Here is a 12142-nt window from a genome sequence, read left to right as displayed (position 1 = left end):
TCGATTATATTCATATTTACTGAGGTTAGATTATAACCAAACCATTGTGTACCCTCCAAACTGCTCAAATGGATCAGAGAGAAACCAGATGGTACATAGATATAAAATAATGGGCAACATCAAGTCAGTAAGGTTTCTCCCCAATGTTAATAAATATACCCATTCCCCTTCTAGAGCAGAGCAACATCAGAACACTTTTCGGTTTTTCTTTTGAATTTCTCACTGACTGTACAGTTACAGGAACTGACCAACAAGTGGCGCTGTTGTTAAAAAATTCATATATTAGCAGCTCTGAATCTGCAAAAATAACAAATATTGCAAAAGTTCTTAGGAAAGCACCAAACAATTTTTCATGACATATTTTAAGATTTACATATTCTTTAACAGATGTTACTGATATTTCGGGTATGTAAAAGTATGATTTCATTTTCCTACATCATATTCAAGATGGATGAGGTAGTTTTTGTGTTTAAATTTATTGTGTTGAACATATACAAACAGTAATATACATACAAATGTGCATGTAATTTAATATTGCTGGTCCCCTGCAACTTGGTCAGGAGTAATAAGGGAACTACAATATCAATATAAGTAGAAAGAGTTGCTTTTTATACAGGTGTACAAATAAATGGGCCGCAACAGTACACAATGAATATGGATGGCATGCAACATATGCCACATTGTATAAAAAAACCACATTGCATGTTATTTGTATACATTTCTACAAATTATCTGAAATATAAAATCTATTCCCATATAAATAAACAGACATGACAAAGAATATACCATTTTGTTACAAAAGAACAGTGCAACATAGCTGGTATTGCTAAGCTGCTGCCTTTAGCTCTTACTTCTCACTCTCTCAGTAAAGCCGTGATCTCTTAACATCAGAGATGTCTCCAGAGTTTTTCCTTTTGCGAGAAAGCCCAGTCACTGTGATCTGAAGATATGGCAGAGCATCAGGGAGGCAGTAATTGTTGACTGGTGGAGGAGGCTCCTATAACCAGAAATATTGGTCTGTTACTTCTACTCACATCAATTATTAACAAAAGGAGTATTTGATTTCATGTATTATCTTTATTGCATCTGACCCTTATAGCATAACAAATGATATAACTAAAAGAAAGGAGGACATTCCAGCACAGATCTGTGTGGGAATAATTACTCGATATTTTGCTTGCTTATAGTTGGTGAGGCAAAATGCAACACATACAAGAGAATATAGACTGTGGTGGACTTTTTCTTAGGCTAAAACAACATGAATCAGAGCATCAGCCAGAAGCCAAAACAACGAGGCCTTCACTGGAACTGCTCCCAGTTGCAATATCCCACTGTGAGCAGCATAAATATATGGATATGTATTTATGTAAGTATAATTTTATTTATATAGGGCTACTTCTATATGCATGTTTCTAAAGTTACCAGCAGACTGTGATATACTGGAAATATATGGATGTGCAGACCAAGACAGCATGCACACACCCAGGTATAGTGGGTTACAGGGGAATTATGTGGTTGGCAGTGCCTTCAAGTAATGCTTGTTTGTTTGGACCACTGGCAATGTCAGCAAGGTACTCCCGCTCAGAGAGAAGGCTTTATAATGCTTAATGGTTGCAGTAGCCTATTGTAGGTAACATGTGCCCTTTAATAAACGATAAGGAATCAGAAGAGGGATAACCGGTAAAGAAACAATGTTGAAAAATACAATCAAAATTGACTTCAATTACATAAAATTTAGCGGCAGAAGGTAGAATTAAGGTTAATAAAGTTAGTAAAATAAATTAAAAAGAAATCTCAGAATGTTGCACAAGAATACCGATATCAGTTCTAATGTTTTTCATTGTTTAGTAAAAATGTGATTCAGCTGCGACTGCAATTTATACACTAAACAAACCTTCATGAGGTAGTCGGCAATATACTCTGGCTTTAGGCAGTTTACTCCTTGTGCTGCAGCCTCGGCCACATTCACCTTGGGCTCATCAGGTTTCAGTTTGCTGAAGTCAGCAAAGAGGTGGTTGGCTTCTTTAAACAGAGCAGAAGAATGGCCAGCAAATACCTATAAATATACATACAAAAATGATATATTTGATACATCCCTAATCACATCAGGATGCAAGAACACATGGACTGCTTCTCACACACAGGCACATTTCATAAGGTCTCTGACTCTTGATTTTCTTTTTCCCAGTCCTTAATTATCTCTAGCTTAAGGTGTAAAGAGTCTGTGTTTGTTTTAGGGTACCTTATAACAATCTTTTTGTGTGCCCTTCCACTGTCACTGTCAAACTCTACTGTACCTACACGTTTATGCCGACTTCCCCAAAGTCCCCTCATATTTCTGCTCTGCATATATTTCCAGTTTTACCAACCCTATATAACTTGCTCCTGCCTGGTTGGTCCACCCTGCACCATCAACTCTTATCTGTGACATGTACTGCCTCATCCCTGTTCCATCAACTGCTCTCAAGTTTTCTCCCTCATGCCTCCTCTTTCAGCTGTCACACACAATTCTTGTTTCACCTCCATCTGCCATGTCCCATTCGCTGTCAGTATTATTAAGTTTGTCCTGCACTGCCATCCTTGCACCCGCCACCCTCCTTCAGCCACCCAATTCTCTGGCTGGCACTAGCCCTCCTCCATGTCTTATGACAGTTGACTACAGCACAATCCCCATCTTACACCTTAGCCAATTGCTTTTCAGATAGATGAAGAGGGATGGCCCTAGGAAGACAGGACACATTAGATGGAATGATAGTGAAAGGTATTGGTGGATGATGCAAGGAGGATGGTGGAGGGACGGGACTATATGTGTGGCAGCTGAAGGAGAACAGTGCAGGGTGGGGAAAAATGTTTGAAAACTGAGGGAGGATGAACCAGGGAGGAGCAAGCCATATGAAGAGAACAGAGCTAAAAATATGTTCAGAGAGGAGATGAGGTATGATTTTGGGGGGACACGGCTAAAAAAGATGTGTAACCACTACTAATGTCTGACACTAAAAGATTAACTAAAAGATTAACTAGGAAACAAGTGATCACAAGCTGATCACATTGCTGCATGCCTCCAAGCATGAATACAGTTTGATAACAATTTGGAAGTTCTACCAGATTAAAAACAAAAATTGTTACTTTAACATTACAGGTATGGTAATCTATTATTTGGAAACCCATTATACGGAAAACTGGATGCATAAATAGTGCAGTAGGTAAAATCCTCCCGTGCCACTGTTTTGCCATAATGTAATCCACATTACATTTCACCATATTAGTACATTTTTACTAAAACATATATCTCCTCTCAAACATAGGTGCATTTTAATCTGTTCCCGGTCTTACCAGCTTTTGCAAATGAAAAATAATTACAGGTAGATGCCTTGGGGCTATGGCATATATGTCATTTTGAGACTAATGCTGACACTTGGGGCAGCAGCCAAAGTTCTGCTCCACACCAAAGAATGCTTCCATTACACAAGGAATGAAGCTGCTGCAGGGCTCCTGGCACCAGCAATTAGTCATTTGGAGTGCAATGAGCACGTAAAATAAAAGTTGAAGAACTGTACATTTTTTTGTACTAACCATTTTTGCCCGTATATATTACCATGAATAATTATGTTCTGCAGGGGCTTTAAACAATGTCTACCAAATAAATTATCAGTTGCTATTTTGTTCTTTAATTCAATAAAGGAAACAACACCACAGCCTACCTTTGCACCTCCTGACTGAAGCAAACGTTTGAAACCAGGTTCCTTTGTTTGGTCAACATTTAAAATGACTTTCCAGCCGCTGAATGCACCCTAAAAAGATACCATTTGAAGTGGATAGTGAGTCTTTTCTGAGTTTGTAAATAAAGCTGTAATAAAGATGGCAAAACCTGTTAATTGGGTTATTGCTATGCTGGGATTTGACAGACCACCTGGCTGCAGGATGCCTTTCCAAAACACCAGGTTAGGTTAGCAAAAGGTCCCTGGTCAATTACAGCTTATCACCAGTCTTCCCCAATGTGTGTTAAAAATCCCAGGAAGCCTTATTTGCTGTTTAGAGCTAGACAATCAGGGCTGAGTTTCTCTATTTAAAGGGACAGTATATTTCATTGATCAACATTAATTTAACAAATAGGACTTGGAGATACTTATTGCTAATTACTAATTTGTACTAAAAATAAACTATGAGAATTCAACAATAGGCAGAATGAATTCTCAGCATAAATTCTATTTATTTTGCTTATGTAAAAAAAAGGTTTATATTATAGGTGTATACTGCTTCTTTAAAGTCTAGTTCTATGTCTGACATTGTCCTGCTTCTATGCCTGTTACATGCTGTTCCAGTATCTACGTATCTCTGCCCACTTTACCTTGTCTAGCCCCTTTCCTACATTCTTGGGCCCTAACTTTCTAATATCACTACAGGGTAGACTGATACTTCAACACAGGTAGCAGGTAAACAAATTAGAAGTGGTAATGTAAAGTGGTGACCTGTAACTGAACATGCCTAAAAGACCACCATCCACTTACAGTTCACCACTTTACATTACCACTTATAATTTGTTTACCTTGTGTTGAAGTATCAATCTCACATGTAGTAATATTAGAAGTATCTATACGCGTTATTTTTATCTTTATTTGTTATGTGCTTTCTTGTGCTGCAAATTGTATACATACAATATTGTGCCTACTACTACAAAAACATTTCCAGTGTGCTCTTGACAAAAATAAACAACTTAAATTGACATCTTCCCCTCTGATTATTGGGGATTCCCAATAATGCCCAAACTGCCCAACGTCCCGCTTGACAACGCAGAACGTCTGCCCAGTGACACGGTTTCATCCCAGGGACCCCATCAGTGTGGCTTATCAACTGTCTTCACCAATAAATTTTAAAAATCCGAGATGGCTTGTCTAGTATCCTAGTCCTAGTCCTAATCCTTGTATGCTGTTCCAGCTGTTACAACTTCCCTGCACATTTTTTTTAAAACATGTGACATGCAATGCCTTGCAGAAATTACACAGAACCAATTCTCTAATTTTACTGGGTAATAACATTGCACAGAAATGTTATTGTTTTTATTGGCGATATATATTGAATAATATAACAACTCACTAATACTCAAATTTGCCTTTTTTTGGCCGTGAAAATATTTGTTAATGAAAAAATATAGAAACATATAAGAATGCTCTTTCTGCACTTCAATATTTTGTAGAGCCAGTTTTTGCTGTAGCACTATATAACAAGTGACATCCAACTAATCTGAAGAACCCATCCAAATATATCTTGAAGATTGAAACAACTGAAAACAGTATACAGACTGGTGAGCTTTACAAAGGGCGGCTCTACAAAATAATAACATGCAGAGACTTTGAAATAAATATGTAAAAAAATATCACTGTTGGATCTATTATTCAGTAAAATTAGTCAAATTAATTTACTGTTAGTCAGTCATACCTCAGCAATGCCCATATTTTGCTTTATTCCTTGCAGCTTTTTCCTCCATCTCATTGCAGCCTCTGCCAGCATCCTCTGCTGGGGATTTATGTTGGTCACAGCACTCAGTATAGACTTGCTTCCCCATTCATAGTCATCCTCCTGCAGGAAACATGCACAGACTTCAGTTATCCAAACAGCACAGCACTATTTTGTGGATGATGCAAGTAACAAAAGCTAAAAAAAAGAAAACCAAAACTACCACTGCCCATTGTTTATAATAAAGCCTTAAAGGAGAAGGAAAGGCAAAAACGAAGTAAGCTTTATCAGAAAGGTCTATGTAAATACAACCATAAGCACTCACAGAAACGCTGTCCTCTATCAAAAGAAACACAGGATTTCTTGTCTCCTTTTTTGTAAACAAGTTGTTCGGGTGTCTGACTTCCTCTCTCAGAAAAATCCTTAATTCCTTTGGCCAGAGTCTGCGCAGTTCTCTCCTCTCTCCCCCTCCCATAAGAATGCTAAAAACTCCTCCCCCCTCCTTTAGGAATGTTTGATGTGAGTTATAACGGCTAGACTGCAAGCAGGAAGCTATTGACAGCTGCTGTCTTAAGTAAACGGAGAAAGCTTCTATGGCTCTTTACCCAGGTATAATTAAAGAAAAAATATAGTGTTCTAGGTGGCACTAATGAGGCAAATCTATTGGCAGTAAAATGCCAAACCAGCCAGCTTATCTAGATTAACTGCAGGTGTTGTCAAATACAAATATTAGGCTTTCTAGAAATGGTGTCAGATTTTTGTAAGATCAGACAAAGTGAACATATATCTATTACAGCTATAGCCAAATTTGAATAAATATATGTGAATGTCTTGTAAGACCAGTGATACAAACCTGTATGAATTGTTTTGCAGCTCTGCAGGCTTCCAGATATGACCGGTGTAGTACCCACTTTCCTGCAGCCATTGAGGCCAAATATTTCTCATTCCGAAGAGGATGCCCCACAATGATATGTGTGCAGCTTGGATCAAAACACTGTTTTTCTATCACCACCCCCCCTTTAAAAAGAAAAATTTTTTTTTAATAAAAATGCATGAGCTAGAGAATTTAACCTGCATTGGTACACTGAAATCTCTCTATAAATGGCCATCACAAAATAGTATTTTTAAGCTGTATAAGTATTGTCACTACTAAAAGAGAGAGACTATGCAAGAAAGATGCTGTTATTGTGTTGGGTTGAAACCCCACATACTGTTCTTCGACTTTGGCTTATTCTTCCGCTTCTTCTTCTTCTTAGCACCCCCCATTTTCTAAACGCTACTCCTCCTACAGTTTTAGGGGTACAACACCCAAACTCCCCACACATCTTCGCCCTATAGCGGAGCAGGTTGCTTGTGCTTTTCTAAGCGATCCGGCCCCCCGTCTTTTTGTGGCTCTGCTCCGAACACCCCAATTTTCCCATTGACTTTGACAGGGAAGATTTTCAAACTGCTGCCGCACTTACAGCTTTGAAGCTACAGCCCCCAAACTTGAATAACTTAATCATGGGGTCACCCCGAATGAAACAGCAACATTTGTTGGATCACCCCAAAGGGGGAGGGGCCAGCAAATTTCACCCATTGACTTTAATGGGAAAATTGAAACTGCTGCCAATCTTACAGCTTTGAGGCTTCACTCCTTAAACTTGAATCACATAGTCATGGGCTCAGCCTGAATGAAAATATGATGATTGCTGGGTGCCCAAAAGTGGGCAGAGCTGTGAACAGCAAATCAGATTTTACCTATGGACTTGTGGAAATTCAACCTGCTGCCATTCTCACAGTAATAACACCGGGGTTCCCAATTTTGCAGGGTTAGGCACCAGGTAACTGTGGTTCAAGGTAAGAAAAAGTTGGCGGAGCCACCAACAGCCAATCAGAGTTTACCTATTGACTTTCAATGGGGAAATTCAACCTGCTTTAGTACCACAGAGACCTTATCCGCACACCCTAGCTCTCCAAACCTGTATGCCCGGTGCACACTGCTGGAGGGATCGGCACCCTCCAAAAATGGTGAAACAATTTTGTTGTTTCGAAATTCAACCTGCTGCCATTCTCACAGAATTAACACCAGGGTCCCCAAACTTATCACAGTTGGTCACTAGGGGACTGCAGTTTTAGTTTTGAAAAGTGGGCGGTGCCACCAACAACCAATCAGATTTCACCTATTGATTTTTATTGGTTAGGTGCCAGGGTTCCCAAACTTTGCATAGTCAGTCACTGGGAGACTACGCATTTAAGGTTTTTTGTATTTTTGTAAGTGGGTGGAGCCACCAACAGCCAATCAGATTTTACCTATTGACTTTTTTATTTTTTTATTACCTATTGACTTTTAATGGGGAAATTCAACCTGCTGCCATTCTCACAGTATTAACCCCAGGGTCCCCAAACTTTTCACAGTTGGTCACTAGAGGACTGCAGTTTTAGTTTTGGGGAAAGTGGGCGGGGCCACCAACAGCCAATCAGATTTTACCTATTGAATTTTATTGGTTAGGTGCCAGGGCTCGCAAACTTTGCAGTCAGTCAGTCACTGGGTGACTTCGTACTCAAGGTTAGAAAAAGTGGGCGGGGCCACATTTTTACATTTCTTTCATTGTTTTCAGTGGGGAAATTTTAACTGCTGCCATTCTCACATGTTTAATGTCAGGGTCCCCAAACTTTGCACAGTTTGTCACTGGATGACTATGTTCCAAGTTTAGAAAAGTGGGTAGGCCAAAAACAACCAATCAGATTTCACCTATACACTTCATATGTTTAAATTTAAACTGCTGCCATTCTTTAAATATTAATACTAAGGTCCCCAAACTTTGCAGAGCTAGTCACCAGGTAACTGCAGTTCAGAGTTAGAAAAAGTGGGTGAAGCCACCAACAGCCAATCAGATTTTAACTATTTATTTTCAATGGGGAAATTCAACCTGCTGCCATTCTTACAGTATTAACACCAGGGTCAATAGGGAACTGAATTTTTAGGTTTTAAAAAGTAGGTGGAACCACCAACAGCCAATTAGACTTCACCTATTGATTTTTTTTTTTTGTTTAAATTTAAAATGCTGCTTTTCTCACACTATTTATGTCAGGGTTCCCAAACTTTGCAAAGTCAGTCACTGGATGAATACATATTCAGGGTTAGAACAAGTGGGAGGAGCCACCAACAGCAAATCCATTTCCACCCATTAGATTTCATTGGTTTATATTTAAACTGATGCCATTATTTAAATATTAATTCCAGGGTTGTTAAAGTTTCCAGAGTTAGTCACTGGGTATTTGACGTTCAAAGTTAGAAAAAAGTGGGTGGAGCCACCAACAGCAAATCACATTTCACCTATTTACTTTCAATGGTGAAGTGTAAAATGCTGTCAGTCTCACAATTTTTATGCCTGAGTCCCCAAAATCTGCAAAGTTGTCCAACTGGCAGCCTGCAGCCCCCCTCTGTGTGGCTACTGTGACTACTTAACTTTGTGTAAGCCTTAAATGGTATCAGTACTGAGATTAACTGGCCCCCTGCATTGTTCACACCTCAGATTCAGGCTGTAAACCACTGTATTGTTTATACATGTAATCCCCTGTACTGTTCACACCTTTTAGTCCCTGCATTGTTCACACCTCAGGCTCAGACTGTAAAGGTGGCCATACACGGTAAGATCTACTTCTCCCGATATCTCCACCTAGGTGTGGGTGATATCGGGCTAATTCGGTCGTTTGGATCTATCTGTGACTTTTAACGTTTGTGCCTTTTCAGTTCGGATCTTTTAATGAATGACTGCCATTCATGGAAATTAGTTTTCTCGTGGTTTAAAAAAAATATAGATCCAAAAAAAAACGAGTTTTAGTAAATCCCCTCAAGTGAACCAGTTACAGAAGAAAATGGACAATATTCAGTTAGATGCACCAGACAAGGCACAACCACAAAGCAAAAAGATGTCTAAATAACAACCCTAAGCATGAGAAACAACATATCCTTTTACATAAGAATAACATGGGGACCTAGATAAAACCCTGAACTATATCTTTAATCTTAAACTTCCACCCTTACTAGTTATATCATGATAGGATTTTCATGATACTGGAAATGACTACAGCAAATTAGCAAATCAATTAGCAATTTAATATAAATGAGCAAAATAAATTGGCTGTGTATATTACACATGCATAAAGGGACAGTGTTTCAAGTGAGCCCACATCAGCATTGCAGAGGCAGTGCAAATATCTTTAGCATATAAACTTGCACATTATGGAGATACAGTATAATGACTGTGTCATAGACCCCTGCATATCAGCATATAAACAGAGGGACAATACGGTAGCACGGACAATGATTCCAGCATATTAAAATATAGTGCTGATTTGGTGGCACCAAATAACGACAATGGAAAATTGAACATAAAACATTGTATTGGCTGTGTGTGTATTTATATGGCACTGGCTTGGTTCAACTTAAAGAAGATTAATAAACTAACAGTCACTAAATTAGTTTTAGCTGCCACTACCAGTCAGTTTATTGTACTCCAGAATTCTAAAAGCAAGTTAGGCTAAAAAATGCAGAAACACCTATACTCTGTAGAGATAAGTACCTATTTCCTCAATAAGCTGTGAGTAATCAATTCGTTCTTGAGGGTCCAAGGATGATAGCTGGAAGCGACGCTCCTTTATGGTTTTCTCCTCTGAAAATGGTTTCACAGGCTTTTAAAACAAAATCACTAATATTAAATATATAATAAAAAATAAGAATTATTACAGATTATAAAATGGTATAACTTATCTCCTGATACACGTATAAAAATGAAATAATCTAAACTGACAGATAGTATTGTTTGTGCTTTGCATTTATTACCAGAAAAAAAAGTCTTAATTCCAACCTTTTCTTTAGGTTGTGGTGCCACTGGAGGGTTGGCAAGTGGAAATGCAATGCTTGGAGCTTGTGGGGTAGGAGTGAGTTGATCCAGTTTGTTTGGAGACTGCAAATCATTCTCTGTCATAGGAGCTCTAGTGACTGATTTATGCTCAAATTCACAAGCTTCTGCAAGGTACAACAGTTATTTACACACATCAACAAAATGTCTGTTGATCACAAAAGCAAAGAAACACCTTGGGTATTTTTTTCGGTTCAGTAATTATCATGATGCTTCCTGGAAATAATGGGTTCCATTGTTATGTATGATTTGCCGTGGTCTCATTCTATCATTACTAACTGACCTTAAGTGTTCACTAAATAGCAAAACCTTTAGACTTACTATATTAAAAGATAACCAAAATGTTTCACACTATGCTATTGCTCATTGTAAAGACCCACACATAATTATACCAGCAAGAAAGTCAATATTATGTTATTCTATTATCTAGCATATACAGTGCGTTTTTTACATGATATTATTTGAACAAAATCACAATTAAATAATAGACGCTAGAATGTTAATATAGCTGAATACATTTTTACCCAATTCTGCTATTTCAGTATCTGTTAAAGATTCCTTTACTGCTGCATAATTTCCACCAGCATCAGTCATATTAAGCTGAAGCTGTTCTGAATACTGGGAGGGACTGTCGGGCCACTGTAGATTGCTGACCAGCTTTGCTCTTTCTTCTCTGGCAGTAGGATCATCCCAAATTATTTGCTCGTTCTGTGATGGCTCTGTATTGAGGTCTGTTGTAGCCTGCCGAGACTGTCTAGATAAAGAATAACCAAATCACATATACTGTCCTTCGCAATGTCATATTACCTTTTAACTTTTTTTTACAAATATACATTATCTGTATGAGTACACAACTGTATTCAGGTTCACTTGACAACAGCATAACATATATTTGTGAGTCTAAACCAGTGCTGTCCAACTGGCGGCCCGCGGGCCCCCTCTGTGTGGCCCCCCACCTGTCTGGCTGCTTTGATGGCTTACTCTTGTGTAAGCTTTTAAAGTACAGTACTGTGATTAACTGCCCCCCTGCATGGTTCTCACCTCAGATTCAGGCTGTAATCAGGCTGTATTGTTTAAATATGTAATCCCCTGTGTTGTTCACACCTTTTAATCTCTGTATTGTTCACCCCCTGCAGTGTTCACACCTCAGGCTCAGGCTGTAATCACCCCCATTGTTCCCCTGTTCACACCTCAGGAGGAGTAGATACCCACAAATAATCCCTGCATACTACAAAAAGAACATATACTGAGGTGGTACTGCAATTAAATAGTTTAATATATAGTTATTGTGCAGACTGTAGGAGCAGTGCCAGCATTGTGTCACTGTATGCTGCCTGTGTGTGCCATACACACAGGCAGCATAGGGCAAGCAGAGTATGGCACACACAGGCAGGGTAGGGCAGGCAGAGTATGGCACACACAGGCCAAGTATGGCACAAACCAGCCAAGAATGGCACACACAGTGAAAGTATGGCGCGCAGGCAGGGTAGGGCAGGCAGAGTATGGCACACACAGGCAGGGTAGGGAAGGCAGAGTATGGTACACACAAAGGCAGAGTATGGCAGGTTTTTGCTGTACTACAACCATTAATATGGGTATGGTCATGTGATAACATGGGTGTGGTTTCAAGTGGGTGCGGTTTCAAAAAGGGGAGTGGTCAAAACTGGCTTCCATTATCGGCCCTCCACCACGTAGGTTGGAAAAATTCCGGCCCTCAGTACAACAGAAGTTGGACAGCACTGGTCTAAACCATAAAAAATATTTAGTTATGCCTAGTCATA

The 12142-nt window shown here is 39.1% G+C and overlaps 1 protein-coding gene across 3 annotated transcripts in view; it reads right to left on the bottom strand.

The window, feature by feature from the left end:
* The window catches only part of topbp1 (DNA topoisomerase II binding protein 1), a 35370-nt gene continuing 23228 nt past the window's right edge, over positions 1-12142 (bottom strand). For all 3 annotated transcript variants that reach the window (XM_004915368.4, XM_002937745.4, XM_004915369.3), the window contains exons 21-28: positions 10886-11115; positions 10308-10468; positions 10023-10131; positions 6308-6471; positions 5437-5577; positions 3702-3791; positions 1895-2056; positions 1-997 (exon numbers count right to left, since the gene is read on the bottom strand). In XM_004915368.4, the coding sequence (XP_004915425.2) occupies positions 863-997; positions 1895-2056; positions 3702-3791; positions 5437-5577; positions 6308-6471; positions 10023-10131; positions 10308-10468; positions 10886-11115 (1192 nt within the window). In that variant the 3' untranslated portion in view covers positions 1-862. The remainder of the gene's footprint in view (positions 998-1894; positions 2057-3701; positions 3792-5436; positions 5578-6307; positions 6472-10022; positions 10132-10307; positions 10469-10885; positions 11116-12142) is intronic.

Source organism: Xenopus tropicalis, chromosome 6, assembly GCF_000004195.4.
Source record: "Xenopus tropicalis strain Nigerian chromosome 6, UCB_Xtro_10.0, whole genome shotgun sequence".
NCBI lineage: Eukaryota > Metazoa > Chordata > Amphibia > Anura > Pipidae > Xenopus > Xenopus tropicalis.
The sequence above is the reverse complement of the archived record's forward strand: the minus strand, read 5'-3'. Positions and strand labels throughout refer to the sequence as shown.